Genomic DNA, 17,757 nt, shown 5'->3' with positions numbered 1-17,757 from the left:
ATTTGCCAAAGGCTTGCCCAGGCCTGTGAGGCAATACAAGGCAATACGGTCTGTGGCCTGAGGATGATCCAGCTTGAGCCAAGCTCCTCTTTTTTTGCAACCATATTGCCTGTGGACACAACACGTTAGCACAAACTGGACTTTAAACCTCAGTTTCACCTGTTGAGGCCAGCTGGTATATACCAAACCCGAACCAGTTAGGCAATGTGGAAAACAGGTGACTTTATCCTGAGTTCAAAGTCAAGACAGAATTATCATTAAATATTAATACAGACAGAAAATCTGAGAAGAAATGGTGGTGCAGGTAGCACTGTAGTTGTGACAGACACATTCTTTATATTCATATATTTGTGCGTTGAATGATTATGTAAATAAATATTTTTTTTAACTGTGTATTTGATTTAGTTGTGTATTTGATTTGGTATGTTACCAAAGACTTCATAAACTAAAAGGCTGCCAATTACAGTTATAAAAATCATAGCAGAATGAAAATATTAGTGCTTAGGAGATTTCATAACTGTCTGTTTCCCTTCCATAGCTATTTTCTGCTGGAAAAATCACAGACACCAGAGCAGCTGAGCTGAAGGAGAAGTACACCCTGCTGCACAAGACTGTGACAAGGTACAAAGTTCCTTTTTTAGACTTTCTTTAAGTAGCCAAAGCATTACATTTTAAAATTAATTTTATGCTGATGCTGAGGCCTAGTTATCTCATAAGGCTTTCATACAGTGGTTGTTCATAAAGGGGAAGCAAGAACACAAGGCTGAAAAACAATATTATTTAACATTTTCAAGGTAATTTGGGATATTTAAACACTTGTTTGAACAACATCTTTGTTTTTAATATAAACGTAATAATAATGGCAATGAAGAAAAGGGCAAACTGCAAAAGACATATACGAGTTGAAAATAAGGATATATTTACAGATCACATAGGTAGAATTGTAACATATGAAGTCCTGTTGAGCTAACATCACAGAGAGCAACTGAAGAAGATTAAGGCTTATTTCTAAGAAAGAAAATGAGACTCTGTCACATCCTAATAGGTGTGAATTTTAACCTCAGAGAATATTGACAGTCACATTAGACAGGACTGCTAATAAATTTAGATGGTTAGAACCTTAAGCTTCAAAGTATAAATGAAACTCCGAAGCTGGGTGTAGTTGTGAGTCTGCCCTCCTCTGTGCCTGCTGGAGGAGAGAGAAGAGATCATGGCCGTACACCAGCGCCAGGTTTGAGCAGGGCAAGTGTGAGTGGAAGGAAAAGAAGATGGAGAGATGAAGTGGGATGAGATAGTACAGTTGTACTAGGTGGACAGTGTGTCACAAAACGGAGCAGTCCTATTGTAAATATTGCAATACTACATTAGTATTTGTGACTAATCATTTTGATATTACTTATGGTATACCCATAACTATCATTAACATCAGTGTCATGATACTCCTGTTATATTTCTGTAATATGTATCGTAATATCCACTATATTATCAATATTTTAGTGCAAATTCCCTGACAGTCCACATAAAAACCCTTACGGCAATTCTGCTTATAAGGGAACCATGGCTGTTCTGTCACTGAAGCTAAGGCCTAATTTGGGGATTCTAAAACTAATGCAAGCCATACCTGTTTCCGTGGGTTACTCTGGGATTTGGTGTGCCTCCTGGCAACCTGAATAATGAGAAATGTTAAGTAAGGTAATTTGAAAAGGTGTTCCCAAAATCCTGAAAACACAGTTTTGCTTGAAATTAGCTAAGTCTTCTAGTTTCATCTTAATAAAATGGGGAGTTAGAAGATGGCCCTGAGTCTGTAAAAAGTCATCTCACATCTTAAGCAGCATAGATCCCTGTGACAGCTATACCGAATGATTGCTCTGTGGTATACGATACAAATTTGTTGAATATGATGAATGCAACTAGCCCATATGCAGATAATTTCCAAGGCTGTTGCTGGAGTACACAGAGTTATAAGCATATAGTATGGTCATTTGTTCAGTAGTAAATAGATTTCTTGGTTTCAGTTTTGCACAACTTGACATTCTGAAACACTGAGAGATGTCACCTGACAGATAACATTTTTGATACATTTCTTCAAAGTGTTAAGTGCTCTTGAATTTATGTTCGCTGCACAGCTCAAGTTCTGACAACGGACTGTCATCCCGTCCTGGTGCTGTCTCTCCCATCAACTTTGCAGTGAGGGTGCGCATAAAACTGATGTACCTGAGCTCATACTTGGCCCTGAAAACCCATTTAATCACACCATCATGTGTCCCAATTCTAAATATTTCTTTTTATTATCTCAGTTTAAGAACCTAATATGAATATTCTGACACACCGAGCTGTAAGAAAATCAGGTAATAATGATAGTTCATTGACAGTTTGAGAATCTTATCTTAAGCCTCTGTTAAAATATTAATCACAGGTTCCAAAGCTACCACAGCAGACTTGGCCAGCCTACTTTTGCACTCACATGATTCTGGATGTGTGCATTGTGTAGATGTCCAGTTATGTCTTCATTGTCTTCAATTAAATTTAAATCTTCACATGAAAAAATACTGTTGGCAACTGTAGTGAGCAAGATCTAGTCTAGATTTACAACACTCAATTCTTGGTTTTAGTTTTATCTTCTGATTGTCTTAAAAAAATCAATCCAAAGAATTTTGTTTCTGTGGAAGATCTTATGTGTTAATGTAATTTTATGTAAAATTTCTGTTTTCTGTAAGAATTGTATTTGAAATGAATGTGTATTACTGCAACCAGTTACGTTTTTTCCTAAACCAGCATACATTCTGTTGGACTTAAAGATCTAAATATTTTATAGAATCTTGTGTCAATAAGTCGATTTATTTTTCACTTAAAAGTTACTATGTAAATACATCACATACAAAGTTATTTTTTCATGATGAAGGCACACTCTTGTTTCCTGTTGACGTCTGTGGTTTTCTTATTTTCTGGTTTAAAAAAGGAAGTGGTTATCTAAGTAGAAATGCTGCACAAAACGAAACTTACTCTGCTATATTATTTCAGCTATGATGTTTGTCCAGTATAGTCGGTTGTATATTTTGTGTTTTTATCGTTGCCATCTCAACTCTGTTCTTCAGTGTGATACGTAATTTTTATTTCATTGCTAAGCGGTAAATGTAAACTTTGAGCTAAAATTTATGTATATAATTTTTCAATATGAGATATTCTAAATTCCTTTGGTTTAAAAATATTAAATTGCATTGTTTTTAATTAATAAAAGACAAGCAATAGAATCCTTTATTTTTCCACATAATTTGTGACTAATTTTGGTATACCATTATACAAAAGTTACAATGTAGTAATATTGAGAAGGCATACACAATGATTTCTTTAGCATAAAGAATAGGTTTATATGTTATGCATTGCATATGAATTTTCATACTGTGGTTCCTTTTAAGAATTTTCCATAATAATTAATATATTTTACCAGCAGCCTTTAAGATCTTTTATTCCACTATCACCACATATGTTCCTAAGTATATTTTGCATACCAGTCTCCTAACATTGACAGAATATTACGGTTTGTTGTTTCTCTGAAGCTAGACAGTGGCGATACAAGTCAGATCAGATAACTGGTCATGTCTACAAACCTTATAATAAGCTTCCATAGAAGTCAACAAATGTATTTGCAGCTTGTGTGTCATTAGATGCATTACTCCAGATACCGGTAACACTGCAGCAATAGCAACATGCAGTTCAGCACTGGGTGGGTGTCCCGGTATTTACTAAGGACACAAAGGTGTCATATAACCCATACTGGGCCTTGTCCTGGTGAATACTCCCCTGTTATTGGTCCCAACGCTGGTTCACCTCTCGCCTTCGATACTTCTTAAGATGAGACAGATTCCCTGTCTCTTCACTGGTTCTAGACAAATAAATTAGACTAACTAACCATCTTTCATCTGGTTAAAATCAGATGAGATTACTCCCACTCCAGCTCTAGGATGCAGACATCAGATTCTACTGTTCTCACGGCATCATAGGATAATTCAGGTTTGCACAGACCTCAGGAGGTCTCTGGTTCAAGTTCCTGCTCAAGGCAGAGTCAGCTACTAGGTCAAACCAGATTATCCAGGATTTAGCCCCATTTCATCTTGAAAACCTTGCATTTAATATTATAGGTAGGTAAAGAAGTATACATACAAAGCTTATGCTTCTCATTGCCTAGTTCTAAATTTTTCTGTTTAACGTAGTTTACAGGAATCTGAGATCCAGCTGTTGCAGGAAGCCAAACGTCTTAGTGTAGAACTGGAACAACAGCAACATGAACTGGAAAAAGCAGAACAGTTCCCTGAAGAGTCTTCCAGTGAAGTTTCCCGAATAAGGCAACAACTTCTTAGTTGCCAAAATGAATACAATGCTATTAAAGAAAGAGAGTATGATGTTCAATTCAAGATGCAATGGTAGGTAATACTGGTCAAACGCTTTTAATTTTATCATCGCTTAACTAGAAAGATAATAATATAGAATATAATTCAATCTCCTACTCCATTTTACATGAACATATTTCCTGATGGCTCTTGAACAAATTGCCACAGCAACATTTCACTGAGGAATAACATTACCCTAGTGCAAGACTTGTAGATAATTTTAATGTTAGAACATGCTATGGTGTCCTTTGAAATAAAGTTTAAAATTTACTACCTTGCATGATTAATGTTTAAGCAGGCAAAATTAACAAAATTAGGCTTCTAGTCTGGGACATCTTTAACACAAATGATTAAAGTGTCTCAGAAACCTAGTGCTAGGATTTTATGGAAACAATGTCATAAATAGACCAAATGCTATTTTTAACATCATAAGCACAGTTTATTAAAGTTTTTCCATTCAGGTATTTAAAGGCGGAGAATTACTTGCACATTCTCATGGTATAAAAATGAGAAATGAGCCATGAAAGAAGTGAATACTTGACAGTTCTATAAAAGGAAAGGTGCAGAATAAGTTTGATATTGTATATATTTTAATTATCTGGTAATATGAGTGTCTTGTACTTGAAGCTTTTATAGCAAAACTACAAACAGTACTATTGCATTTTTTAAAATATGTACCTATAGAGATGAACTTATATTTTCATTTTGTGGGGTGAATACGATATTTTTACCCATCTTCAGTGCAGCTGTGGTGTGGTTGGCATATATAAATCCAAATAAATAATGTCAGCAGCTCAGCAGTTAAACCTATTTTTCTACAAGAAGAGCAGGGACACAGTACAAACTACATAGAGCAGATTTTTCTGGCAGTTATTTCTTTATTTTTTTTTAGAGCCAAATGTTTGCTCTAGGAGAGAAAGAAACTTGAGGGAGAAGCAAATTTGGAGTGGGAGAAATAGAGAAACATGGAAAGCATCTGGAAAAAATTATTTGCTATGAGATAACTAAGCAACATGAAGTTTCCTGAAATAATTACTAAATACAATTTATTTTTTTTTTGCAATTTTCAAGCAGTCCAGAAATGAGGTCTTCTAAATATCATGTTTTTACCCATTTGACCTCATTTCTTATGAACATTTTTCACTGATTTTGCATTACTTTTCCAAAAAATAATGGGGTCTTATATGTTTAAGGGATATTTACTCATACTCTGTTTTCTGCCTCTAGTCAAAGGGTGATTTGTGTCCTACACAAAACATGGATTAGATATTGTTCAAATTACCCTTGCACATTTACTGTATTAATTCTTATATATTAATTGAATATCCTACTGCATAGGTTAAAAATACACTTCTGGGGTCAGTCATACTGTGAAAAATGTTCTTTCACTTTAATAAGAAACTTCCTCTGTTTGTTCTTATGTGTTGCATGAGATCAAAACCAGCTGCACAGCCTGACCAGAGGTCCGTATGGTGCAGTATCTAGCAGCACAGCCCCAGCCATTTGTGAAACAGGGATTTAATGAGCCAAACTCCTCTATATTTGGGAACACACAGATGATCCCTCTTCCTTGAACTTCTCCGGTCTCTGCCTCAACTGTATAAACTTCTGGCATTGCAACACCCTGGGCAACGAGTTTCACAGATAACTGCACAGGAACTGCCACTCCTTATGTTTTCTGAGCCTGACTCCTACCAGCATCATTTCATGTCCTGTAGTTCTTGTGTAAGATAAGACACTGAACATCTGATCCTCTCTTCATCTTCACTGCTGCAGGATGGTTTGATAGGTCTCTGTTGTACACCCCACACCTCCTTAATTTGTCAACTTTCTAAACTGAAGAGCTGCATATTATTTAATTGCACCTTGTTTGGAATATGTTTCATGGCTGGTGGTAGCACTGTGTCTCACGTGAGTTGTGCAGGTGGAGGAATGAGGTTGTACCCTGGTTATGTGTGGATTGGTTTACTGTGAGAGAAGATACTGCTTTCCAGAAAGAAGAGGGGTTTTAATGTTGGAGTAGTGTAGAATAAACAGGACTGGTAGAACACACGTCTATGTGGGGAACAGAGGAGTGAGTAACAGTGGGGATCCTGGCTGTGAGTGGAGATTTGTAAAGAAGGGATGGCTTTGGTGCCTGTGGAAGGCAGTGCAAATTAATGCCCAGAGTTATGAGTAGCAGGTCATCTAATAGTAACACTGATGAGTTATAAAATGAAGATCTATACGCCTGCTGGTTTTATACAAATAATAAGGTGATGTCCTCTGAAGTATCTGTGTCCATGGGCGGTGTCACAGACAAGGGGAAGCTCCATCAAAGACAGTGCCAGTTTGCCGTTAGGTGGCTGCTGTACCACTTCCTTCATTTCTCAGAAGGGCAGAAACTCATGGTCTGACCTTTCTTGGTTTTTGGTCTCTCTGGAGCACAGTTTTCCTTGTTGTCCAACTGTGTTAATACAGCCCCAGCCGTGCTTGGCGCTCGTAAGTGTGCTCCTCTTTGGGAATTATGACTAATGGCTGTTTAGTCTGAAAACAAACATATTGCTTATTTACCTTCTTATGTATAGCAGGCAGAGAACATGGAGGGGAAAAGCTTTTGAAGGGAGTATCTGTGTCTCTAATCTATTGCTTTATCCTTTTCTTAAAAGGCTTGGATCTTGTCGACTCAGAAATATTACTGAGCTGGAAGTGAGAGTCTCTGCAGACTTTCTGCTTCCCTGTTTCTGTAATCCTTTCTTTTTCTGAAGCATCTCTCGAGACTCTGCTGCCTTTACTTCCTGCCTTAGTTCCCTTTCTCTGACTCCTAAGGGCACTTAGCACCCTTTTGGTGCTCAGATTCTAATCTGACAACAGTAAACTTTTTCTCTTGAACAGTCATATATAGATATACCTTAACATTAGCAAAGTTATTTTTTGTCTCAACATCCCTTAATATTCCATGATCTCTTTTCCATATTTCATTTCCTATTTGCTTGCCTCTGTAAACAATATTTTTTTTACAGATCAGATTTCAACAGCTGAAGACAATATTTCATCTTCTGTTTTAATCCTTTATTGTTCCAATGAGTATTCAACATTCCAAGAGTAAATTTAAATTGCTTTCAGCACTGAAGTACCAGCGGGTTTTCAGAAATGTTGTGACTATGGCTTGCAGAGGTACCAGAGGTATTCAGAAGTGGGGAGGGGCCACCCCAAGGGTGACAGCCTGGCCGTGCTGTGCCCCCACTGCCGCTGTGTGCCTCCTCTTCCAGCTTGTGTCCCTGTTCCCTTGCCTGGTTGTACTGGGTTTGTTGCCACTGTGTCTGCCTGAGTGTTCAGCACAGGAGCGGAACAATACTTGGAAGGATTTTACTGAGGTTATAAAGTTTGGGCCTCTACCCCGAAGTCAGAGCTGACTCCAGGAATATTCTTCCTCTCAAAAACTATTAGGCAAGTGTAATAAAGTAAAAGGAAAAATAGTGATCCTGATTCAGTTCTGGTTCAATTGCATTCAGAAACGTGAAGTTTCTTCGTATAACTGGGACTGAACAAGCCTCAGTAAGTAAGAATATAGACTGAAAAATCAGGTTAGCACAAGAATAAGTAAAGGATCAATGTGATCTGCAAAGATTTGTTCTAGCTTGAGGAAACTGTTCATTATAATGTCCTTGTTTGTGAGATGAAATAAAGAAGAGCTTCTTTTCATTATCAGGTGATAGTATCAACAGTAGTTTATCATTGAGAAATAATAAATGTATCATCTAAATAAATTTATCATCTGAACTATATATTTAAAAGTAAGCAATTAATTTGTAATGAAATTATTTATAACAAGAGTTTGTGAGGTTAAACCTGCCTGACTCCTGAACACAATTTTATTTTAATCACAAGCCTAGGCCCTCATGGGCATTTGTGCAGGTAGCAAAATGACTATCCACCGAAGTACTACACGCTATTGCATGCCAGTCAGGATTGCAAAACCCGGTTTGTCCTTGTAGAAGCATTGCAAATATGGAAAATTATTTCAATGCTTGTAATTATTTCAGGATTAGTCACTCAATAATTAAAAAGTGAAAAGCTAAGGTTTTGCCCACAGTTCTTCTAGTAAAGAATTACAAGTCATAAGTAAAATAAATCAAGTTAGAATTGAAGCTGTTATCAGCTAGTCTTGTGACTGCACTCTCCAGTACATACAAACTAATTACAGCTAAGAGCCCTACAGGAATCTCGTGCTGGCAGCTTGTCAGCTGTGATGTCTTCTACTTGTGCTCACTAGATTTTAGTTGTGATGTGCCAAAGAGCTTCTATGGATTCCTCAGCAGTTCCAGCCAGGAGTTCACTTTCTTGCATGATGGGATTCACGATGATACCAACATTCTGGCTATTTTGTGAGCTGAGGAACTGAAACGGACCTCTGTTGAGATCTACCGCTACATTTCTTAATCTCTCTGACTTAATTTTTTTATTTCCGTGTCAGTTTGCAGCTGTAGACATCTCTCAGGGAAAAGTCTGGAATGTATTTTCATTAATGCTCCAATTTTCTGAGTGCTTTTTTTTTAACTCATTACATCTGCATCCGTGATAACTTTTGAAGTACAGTACTGCTATTAAGCTTCATGAAAATAAGTAAAGCAATGTGAGAAACATTTGCAAATATTAATGCTCAAACTTAAGCGTTACATCTTCTTTTTATTATGTGTAAAATCATAGAATAATTTGGGTTGGAAGGGACCTTCAAAGGTCATCTAGTCCATCTAGTATGCTGTTATAGGTATAATAAATAAGAACTACATGATGTTGAAATATAGTCTCATGAATGTAGGGCTATAAAACAATGGGAATTATAAATGCCCAGTGCCCTTTTGCAGCTATTTCATTTGGTGTTGCGATTAATGCCTACGTACTTTTTAGGCAGTCATAAGGCTGATGCTTGTATATCACAGATTGCAAGATTCAAATGCTAAATGGAAGACCAGATTTTCTCTGCTTACCTTACATTAAGCTTCTGTGTCCATATAGCTATTAAATCAGAGACCGAGATTAAAATCTTTGTAGAATCTTTGTAGAGCGGTGGATGTGGTCTACCTTGACCTTGACTTCAGTAAAGCCTTTGACACAGTCTCGCACAGCATCCTCACAGCTAAGTTGAGGAGGTGTGGTCTAGACAACAGAGTAGTGAGGTGGGTTGCAAACTGGCTTAGGGAGAGAAGCCAGAGAGTGGTAGTCAATGGTGTGGAGTCTAGTTGGAGGCCAGTATCTAGTGGAGTGCCTCAGGGGTCAGTACTGGGGCCAATATTATTCAATATATTCATTAACGATTTGGACAAGGGAATTGAGTGTACTATCAGCAAGTTGGCTGATGACACCAAGCTGGGAGGAGTGGCTGACACGCCAGAAGTCTGTGCTGCCATCCAGCGAGACCTGGACAGGCTGGAGAGTTGGGCGGGGAATAACCTGATGAAATTTAACAAGGGAAAGTGTAAAGTCCTGCATCTGGGCAGGAACAACCCCAGGTTCCAGTATAGGTTGGGAAATTACATATTATAGAGCAGTGTAGGGGAAAGGGACCTGGCGGTCCTGGTGGACAACAGGATGACCATGAGCCAGCACTGTGCCCTTGTGGCCAGGAAGGCCAATGGCATCCTGGGGTGTATTAGAAGGGGGGTGGTTAGTAGATCGAGAGAGGTCCTCCTTCCCCTCTACTCCGCCCTGGTGAGACCCCATCTGGAATATTGTGTCCAGTTCTGGGTCTCTCAGTTCAAGAAGGACAGGGAACTGCTGGAGAGAGTCCAGCGCAGGGCAACAAAGATGATGAAGGGAGTGGAACATCTCCCTTATGAAGAAAGGCTGAGGGAGCTGGGTCTCTTTAGTTTGGAGGAGACTGAGGCGTGACCTCATTAGTGTTTATAAATATATAAAGGGTGAGTGTCACGAGGATGGAGCCAGGCTCTTCTCGGTGGCAAACAATGATAGGACAAGGGGTAATGGGATCAAGCTGGAACACAAGAGGTTCCACTTAAATTTGAGAAGAAACTTCTTCTCAGTGAGGGTGACAGAGCACTGGAACAGGCTGCCCAGGGAGGTTGTGGAGTCTCCTTCTCTGGAGACATTCAAAACCCGCCTGGACATGTTCCTGTGTGACCTCACCTAGGCGTTCCTGCTCCAGCGGTGGGATTGAACTAGATGATCTTTTGAGGTCACAGTTTCACACAGTTTCACAGTATGTTTGGGATTGGAAGGGACCTCAAAAGATCATCTAGTCCAATCCCCCTGCTGGAGCAGGTCCGTTCCAATCCCAAACATACTGTGATACTGTGATCTTATTTGATTTCTTAATCTAGTTAATCATCCTGATCTCCCTTTAGAGTCAACAGATAGAAATATGTTATATTCAGTTTATCTCATCCTAAAACAGGTACCTGGGATGTCAGACAACCTGCCCTTTGGAGGTTCCTGGATATGGGCAGCTGGACCAAACTCATTGCTCAAAAAGGAGAGATTTCACTTCTTTTGTTTATGCCGTTCTTTTTCACCTTTTCACTGTTTTTCCTGTGGAAGTAGTTGGTCTTCCAGCTCTTAAGGTAACTTGGTGTTTGCCATTCAGTGTTGCCTCTGTTTATGTCACAGAAAATGAGGTGTTCAAATCGTTTTACTTTTGCTGGCTGGAAAAGTCTTTGTTGTGAAACTGGAATGGCTCCGAAGGAATCTGTCCTCATGGGTGAGGAATGTGACAAAACAGTGTCAACTTTGCTCTCCCTCCTGATTTTTTGGATTGCCCTTTTGATCGTCTGGCATGATATTAAAGAGGGCACAGCACGGACTGATGAGGAGCAATGCAGTACTTCTTTAGTCAGTTTGCACAGGACTTAATCAGTTTTTGGGGCAGTCAGTTTTTGGGGCAGTCAAACAGTTATGGGTATTTGTGCAGAGCAGACATTCATTATAAAATTAGTGTGATTATGCCGGTCCCAAAGAGTCCAACTGAGTATTCTGCCAAAATGTGTTGGGAATATGAATTGTCCTTATTAACTTATTTATTCACTTAGACAAGCTGTTAGTAAGTGACAATGAGTTTGTCCTGCGTGACTTTCCAACACAATAGACTCAGTTTTAGCTTATGGGCAGAGTACACGGGAGCAGAGCAAAGATTCTGTCACAGAATCAAAATAGCTCAGTTTTCTATGCAGTTTGATCCCTGTGCTCTTCCTAATTGACTTGAAACAGTAGAACATAAACAAGTAGTTCCTGAGCCCCGTTGCAGCAAAGAAGAAACCACCTTATAATGTTTTCCTTCTACTCACTTGCATCTGCACTGTTCATTTGCAAAATACTTTTGTGTCTGTCTTCACTCTTCTGTGCAATTTCTTAAGTTATAAAAGATTTTGCAACAGAATTCTTTTTTTATTATTCATTTTAGCAATTCTTGAGGAAGACTGATCTAAATGCAACTTTTTTCTTTGATAGATTTTTTTTTTCCGCAAACTCGTTCGCTCTGTGGATGTTCAAACACTCTGGCATTTGGATTAGTTTTTAGACTTACCAGTCCCGGTAGAGGCATACTGGTAGTATGCCCTTACAAATATACATACATGCTGTAAATCAACATCATCTTCTCTGTGCCTACATTTTCTTTTTGCTCTTCATCTGAGCCAGAGCTGCTGCTTCATAGCTTTTCTTTTTTTTCTTTTGGATTGCAACACCACCAACCCAGTTGTCTTTTTTGACTGTTTTCATTCCTTGACTGGAAAGATATCACCTGAGGCTTCCACATGTAAGCTTTGCTCTTTCTGTTGGAGGACCAAAATGTAAGAAACAATTTATTGTGAGGGGAGGAACCTTCAATCAACACTCATAAAGAACCAAGCACAGGATTCCAGGGAGGATCCTCCATGAAGCTGGCAGCTAGGAGACTGATCCTTCTCCCCATGGCCACCACCTTCTGAAACCTGAACCACCGACATGCACGGTCTTAGGCTGCTGCTGAAAAGTTTCAGAGGAAAAGAAACAGCAATCATCAGCTGGCTGTCTTCTGTATCAACCACAGAGGTGACTGTAATAGCTGCTTGGGTAGAAGGGGCTGCCTCAGGAATTCCTTGCCATAGTCTATACCTCTAAGTGACACAGCTCTGTCACGAAAACCTATTCTCTTCTGTTAATACTCCCCATTTTTAAAGAGTTATTTATTCTAACAAACTGCCCTGAGTCTCAAGGAGACCTGACCAGCACATCCTCCAGCTGGAGTTACAAAGTGAAGTGCTAAGTTGATTCTTTGCTATATCTGGGACAGAAGATTTGGTTGTTTCACCTGTTCCCCAGAACTCAGAAATGTCATCTTTGGTACTAATTACATTGCAAGAACTTGCCTCCTTGTTCCCAGTTGACATATTTCTTCACTAGGGATGATATTTTATATTTGGCAGCATTTACCTGCCAACCATCAAGAGGCTCCCTGTTGTAAATCTAACAAGCTTGTTGGTTCAGCTTCACTTTTGCAGTCACTCTTTCATCTTTCTCAGGGCAACATTACTAAAAATACACCCAGAAGATCTAAGAGCTTCCCTTTTTTTTGCTTTGTTTCTTCTGACCTCCTTCAGCATCTGTCTCTGTTGCTGCCTGAAATTAAATTGCAATGTAGTTTTGGATACAAGGTCACCATGGCTATTCAGTTTTCTTTTCTGCTATAATACATTGACCTAGTCTACATCCCCTGCCACTTTTCAGGACTTTTCTTCACAAGAGACTGTTCAGATTTGAAAAGGTTCACTTACAATTGTTTACAGCGTGTGAGCAATCACAAAGGAAGAAAGTTTCTCACTAGCAACTGCACTTTCTTTGATGTGCGACGTCTTTATGGATATTTAGAACCCACTTACTCTTTCCTTTTGCCTTAGTTCCATGTTAAAACTTTGTTTTCTGAGCTTGGGAGCAACTGTGGGTGCTTTTTGACCTGTTTTACTCTGTAAGTATAAAGGCAAAGGTGAATGAGGCTTAAATGCATCCCTGCAGGAGGTGGTAAGACTAAGAAGAATCAGGTTCAAAAGTCTAGATATGCACCATAGAAAAGAAGTGCATATGTGCGACCAGCCTTTCTGGACTTGCAGTTACCAGTCAGCAACCCTCCTTTAAATCTGGACACCTTTTGATTGTCCCTGGTGATAATTCACCGTATCTTTTAATCTAACACAAGATAGGCTTCCATACTTTTTATTGTTTGGCATGTTACTAATATATTTAGCTCTGTTTTGATTTTCCTATAGTTTGCAAGAAGAAAAAAGGTTTCTGGAGACTGAATATGAAAGAATTCCAAAACAAAAGGTAAGTATGAAACATGAGGAAAAACACGGTTTCTGTTCTGTCACCTAATATAAAAACATCAATGAAAATGTTTTTGCAGTATGTAGCTCTAGACCTTTTTAAAATCTGGAACACTCAGAAAAATCAAGAAGTAGATTTTGTAGGAGAGGCTGTATTACATCATTCAGGTTTGATAACTATGGCAAGCAGTGAATAAATGATTCAGAAAAGATCTGGGTTTTCTTAACTTTACTCAAAAACATTTACTGTATTCAGCAAATGGATACTGCAGGTAAAGAGAGCTGCAGGTTCTTGAGTCTAGGATCTGTGCATGAGAAATACATTTGCAGTCATAAATCCTGATGGATATGTGTGGTTTTGTCGGAAATAATATTCCGCTGGTTATTCATAAAAGAAAAACACAGCTGGCAAGAAATTGTTTCATATGTGTTGTAAAAAACATTATCATAATTCAGCATTAATTATTCTATAATACCACTAGCTGGCAAAATGTAAAAGGGTAAATAAAGATTACTGGATCTTTTACTTCATTTTTTAAAGGATGCAGATAAGAAAATAAAACAGTTGAAAGAAAATTGTGACGAGCTCTGCAAAGAAGTAATGCAAAGGAAAGCAGAAATTAATGCACTAAAGGAAGGTGTTTCATCCAAGCAAAAGCTGATGCTAATAGACAAGAAAGAAGTGGAAAATATTCTGGAGAAGCAGGCTAATTTAAAAGTAACACAAAATTTATTGTGTGTGTATATATCTCTGTGTGTGTGCATGTATGTGTATATGGGTACATGCATTTGTCCGAGGACACGGTGAATCTTCTGCATGTTGTTTGTCATTCCAGATTCATTAGATGGCATTACATTATATATTACATCATTTTTCAATAACCATGGAACACCCTGCTGTGCCATAGCCATTATTACTCCTTCAGGAAATAATAATACTCATGGTTTTGATTTAAAAAGTTGTTTCTATAGTGACATGTGTGCTATGCTGTATTATTGTAGGCCACTCTAATGTATGCTTAGATCCAAGTTAATACAGATTTAATACTGAGAATTCAAAAACAGTAAATGTAACATAATCAGATATATTAATAATATTCAAGGATCTTTTTTATCTTGCAGATATAATGTAATAGTAAATATCATAATGTTTAGTTTCAAAATTAGCAGCAACAGTTCCCTGGGACAAGCTCAAGTAATTAAAAAATATGTTTCTTACCCATTTTCACAGTGGTTCTAGGTGAATATTACTTCTATGAAATCTTACCAGATTTTGAGGTTATCAATCTAAACTTTCTGTTTTGTCACTAGGATGAACTTGTTAAGCTCCTTGGTGTTCCAGCACAACTTGGAAAAGAAACTGAGAAGATTAATCGGAAAAAAATGTATGGTTTTAATAAATAATTATATACACATAAATGGGTATATATGACAGAGATGGTTGAGTACAGTTGTTGATTAAAGTCAGGATCAACATTTTTAAAGAGTCTATAATCCACTAAAAATCCATGTACTGTACTGAAAAATATAGTATATGCAGTGAAACGTTTTAAATTTAAGGGCAACAAAGAAAAATTTAGAACAAAGCTGGATCAGAAATTGCTTAATCATCTTACTGTGCGGTGTTACTATATATCAGATCTACTGAGTAGATTTTTAATGGAAAATAATTTACCATGTAATCTAGCAATTCTCCCCTTTGCAGTCCTGAGTGACTGCACATGAGCTTATCTCTCTGGGCCTCCATGAAACTGGTGGCTTTCACAGCCCACAGTCTGGCCTGAGCTCCATAATCTAAATAATCACCCTCCCTTGATACTTCTGTACCTGTTTTTTAGTGAGAGCTGCTTTGCTGTGAGCTGCTGGTGTGAATTCTGGTCTCTAATATTTCAACATGAAAAACGTAAGCCAGCAGCCAGCCTTTTCTTTCTCTGTCTCATGTAGTTGGGTCTTTTCTCTCCTGAAGCACAACATGTGCTGCTCTCTGTATGTGTAAAGTCTAATTAGCACTGGGCAATCTCAGCCAGGTCACTCACAGATCCAAGTGCCCTCCAGATGAACAACGGGTTTTGTGCCCTGTTTGGGCACAGGGTTACACTGGTTGCAGTCCCTATTTGTAATATAGAAATTGTTTGACTATGTTAAATTTCTCAGTTTTAAAACCTGTGTAAAGATTTTCTTCTACAGTTTCCTCAATACTCTTCTTAATGCAACTTTGCTATCATAAATATAAAAAGTATTTCCTATAGTGTTATAGAGAAGCAATTTAAAAAACCTAGTGCATTATGTAGAATGTTATTCATGAAGCATTTAAATGAGTCTTTCTACTTGTATTGCATCATAGAATGAACTAACTAGAGTTTCCAGCCTTTGGGAAAATATTTAGAAGTGTCACACCCATGCACCTAGTAATTGTAACAGAAATCATTTTTTAAAAGTCTTTTTAATACTACCATGGTGCTAAGCTCCCTGTTAGTCCCATGGCCATCTTAAACTTAATTGCTGAACTGTATTGGTGTGTTAAGATTTTCTCTGTATGTAGTCAGCTTTCAAACATAGAATGTAGACAGTTGTGGTGTTGAAATGATTTTGTGTGTCCATGAAAACTGGTAATTTACATTTTACCATTTAAATGTACAGTGGAAATGTTAAGCCCTACAGTTTTGTTAACATTTATCCACAGAGATGCAGAGAAGACGACAGAAGCCCTTAATGATGAAATAGAAGAGCTGAATGGTACCCTGAAAGCCATTGAAAAAAGGAATGAGGAGATCTTGCAAGAAAGAGAAGATGTAGTAAAGGAACTGGATGGGAAACAAATTTTGCTAGAAAGCAAAGAACGAGAATGCAGTACTTTGACAAAATTCCTAGAAATTAGCAGAGAGAAGGAATCAGCAGTCCTGTCAGAGAGGTTAGAGTAGTAGACATAAGCCACGTAGTGTGAGTGAACAATTCTCTGTTCTCAAATATTTATGTTTTTCTGCTGCATTATTACATTTTCAACTTCTGTGCTGCAACCAGTGCAGACTAGAAATGATCAGGTTTGGTTCTGACTTCAGAAATGTTTATATAAACTACTGGAATCTAGGATCTGGCTTGAAGAAGAACATCAAAATCACCAGAGTTTGGTAAAATCCTGGGAGAATGAAGCTGGATTTTGCTCTGAAAGGGAAATCTTCTAGAGGGTTTTTCTCCCCAGTGAAAATATAATTTTTTCTGTGTAATGCACAGAGAGTAAACTAGAGCAACAAAAAAAGTCAGTATTTTCATTTTCAAATAAAGATCATAGATTTCTGCACCCATGTACTCTTTAATTTCAGTGGGGAGTGGTAACTCATCCCTTTAACATTCTCTTGAATTATGAGCTGATATATACTTGGTAAAATAAAATGAACTGTTAGGTTGATTGCAAGCTTCAAATTATTCCTCCTTTGCAGAGGAAGACATGTAGTTGTAATCGTGGCCACGTGCTCATGGCAACAATGCTTTTGCCTTGAAAGTGTTTTATTAAAGGATGGTGGCACTTTAAACTGAAGTGTTGGAGTGAAGCAAACATACAAATATTCCCTCATACTAAAACAACCATATTTTCTTCTTATAAGTAATAGTTTCTCTGGAATTTTAAGCATATTTAGAACAGACTACGAGATGTCATTTACATCATTAGGAATATTGTAATTGATTAAAGTTATAAAAACGCTACTTTTTTAGGTAATTAGTGTCGGTAGTTTATAAGCTTATCTTGCTGCTCAACCATAATGATGCAGTACTCAAAATCCATTAAAATGATATGTCTGTTCGTATGCATGTTGCAGTCATTTACCTCTTTCTAAAATTCTGTGTCTATCTATATAGAGAAGCTCTGGAAGATAATTTAAATAAGTGTGTCATGGAGAAAAAATGGCAACAGGATATTCTTATTCAGAAGCAAACACAGAAAGACAGAGAACTGAGAAATTTAAAGAAGATCGAGTTACAACTGAATATGATTTATGATTCCTTGGAACAAGATAAGTCACAACATAAACAACTCAAATTAGAGGTCTGTATGAATACATTGATCATAAGGATTCTAA

General features: G+C 37.8%; 1 protein-coding gene across 7 annotated transcripts in view; it reads left to right on the top strand.

Moving 5' to 3' along the window:
* The window catches only part of CCDC146 (coiled-coil domain containing 146), a 79,005-nt gene that overhangs the window by 40,052 nt on the left and 21,196 nt on the right, over nucleotides 1-17,757 (top strand). For 4 of the 7 annotated variants that reach the window (XM_082043769.1, XM_082043771.1, XM_082043768.1 and 1 more), the window contains 7 exons: nucleotides 539-621; nucleotides 4,212-4,421; nucleotides 13,625-13,682; nucleotides 14,223-14,399; nucleotides 14,993-15,066; nucleotides 16,365-16,592; nucleotides 17,537-17,723. In XM_082043769.1, the coding sequence (XP_081899895.1) occupies nucleotides 539-621; nucleotides 4,212-4,421; nucleotides 13,625-13,682; nucleotides 14,223-14,399; nucleotides 14,993-15,066; nucleotides 16,365-16,592; nucleotides 17,537-17,723 (1,017 nt within the window). Of the gene's footprint in view, nucleotides 1-538; nucleotides 622-4,211; nucleotides 4,422-6,772; nucleotides 6,870-10,839; nucleotides 10,949-13,203; nucleotides 13,327-13,624; nucleotides 13,683-14,222; nucleotides 14,400-14,992; nucleotides 15,067-16,364; nucleotides 16,593-17,536; nucleotides 17,724-17,757 lie in introns of those variants that run through there. The other 3 variants (XM_082043772.1, XM_082043774.1, XM_082043773.1) reach the window with 3 other exon arrangements.

The sequence above is a fragment of the Streptopelia decaocto genome, assembly GCF_964273445.1.
Source record: "Streptopelia decaocto genome assembly, chromosome: 1".
Classification (NCBI taxonomy): Eukaryota; Metazoa; Chordata; class Aves; order Columbiformes; family Columbidae; genus Streptopelia; species Streptopelia decaocto.
Note: the sequence above shows the minus strand (reverse complement) of the source record. Positions and strands in the feature narration are given on the sequence as shown.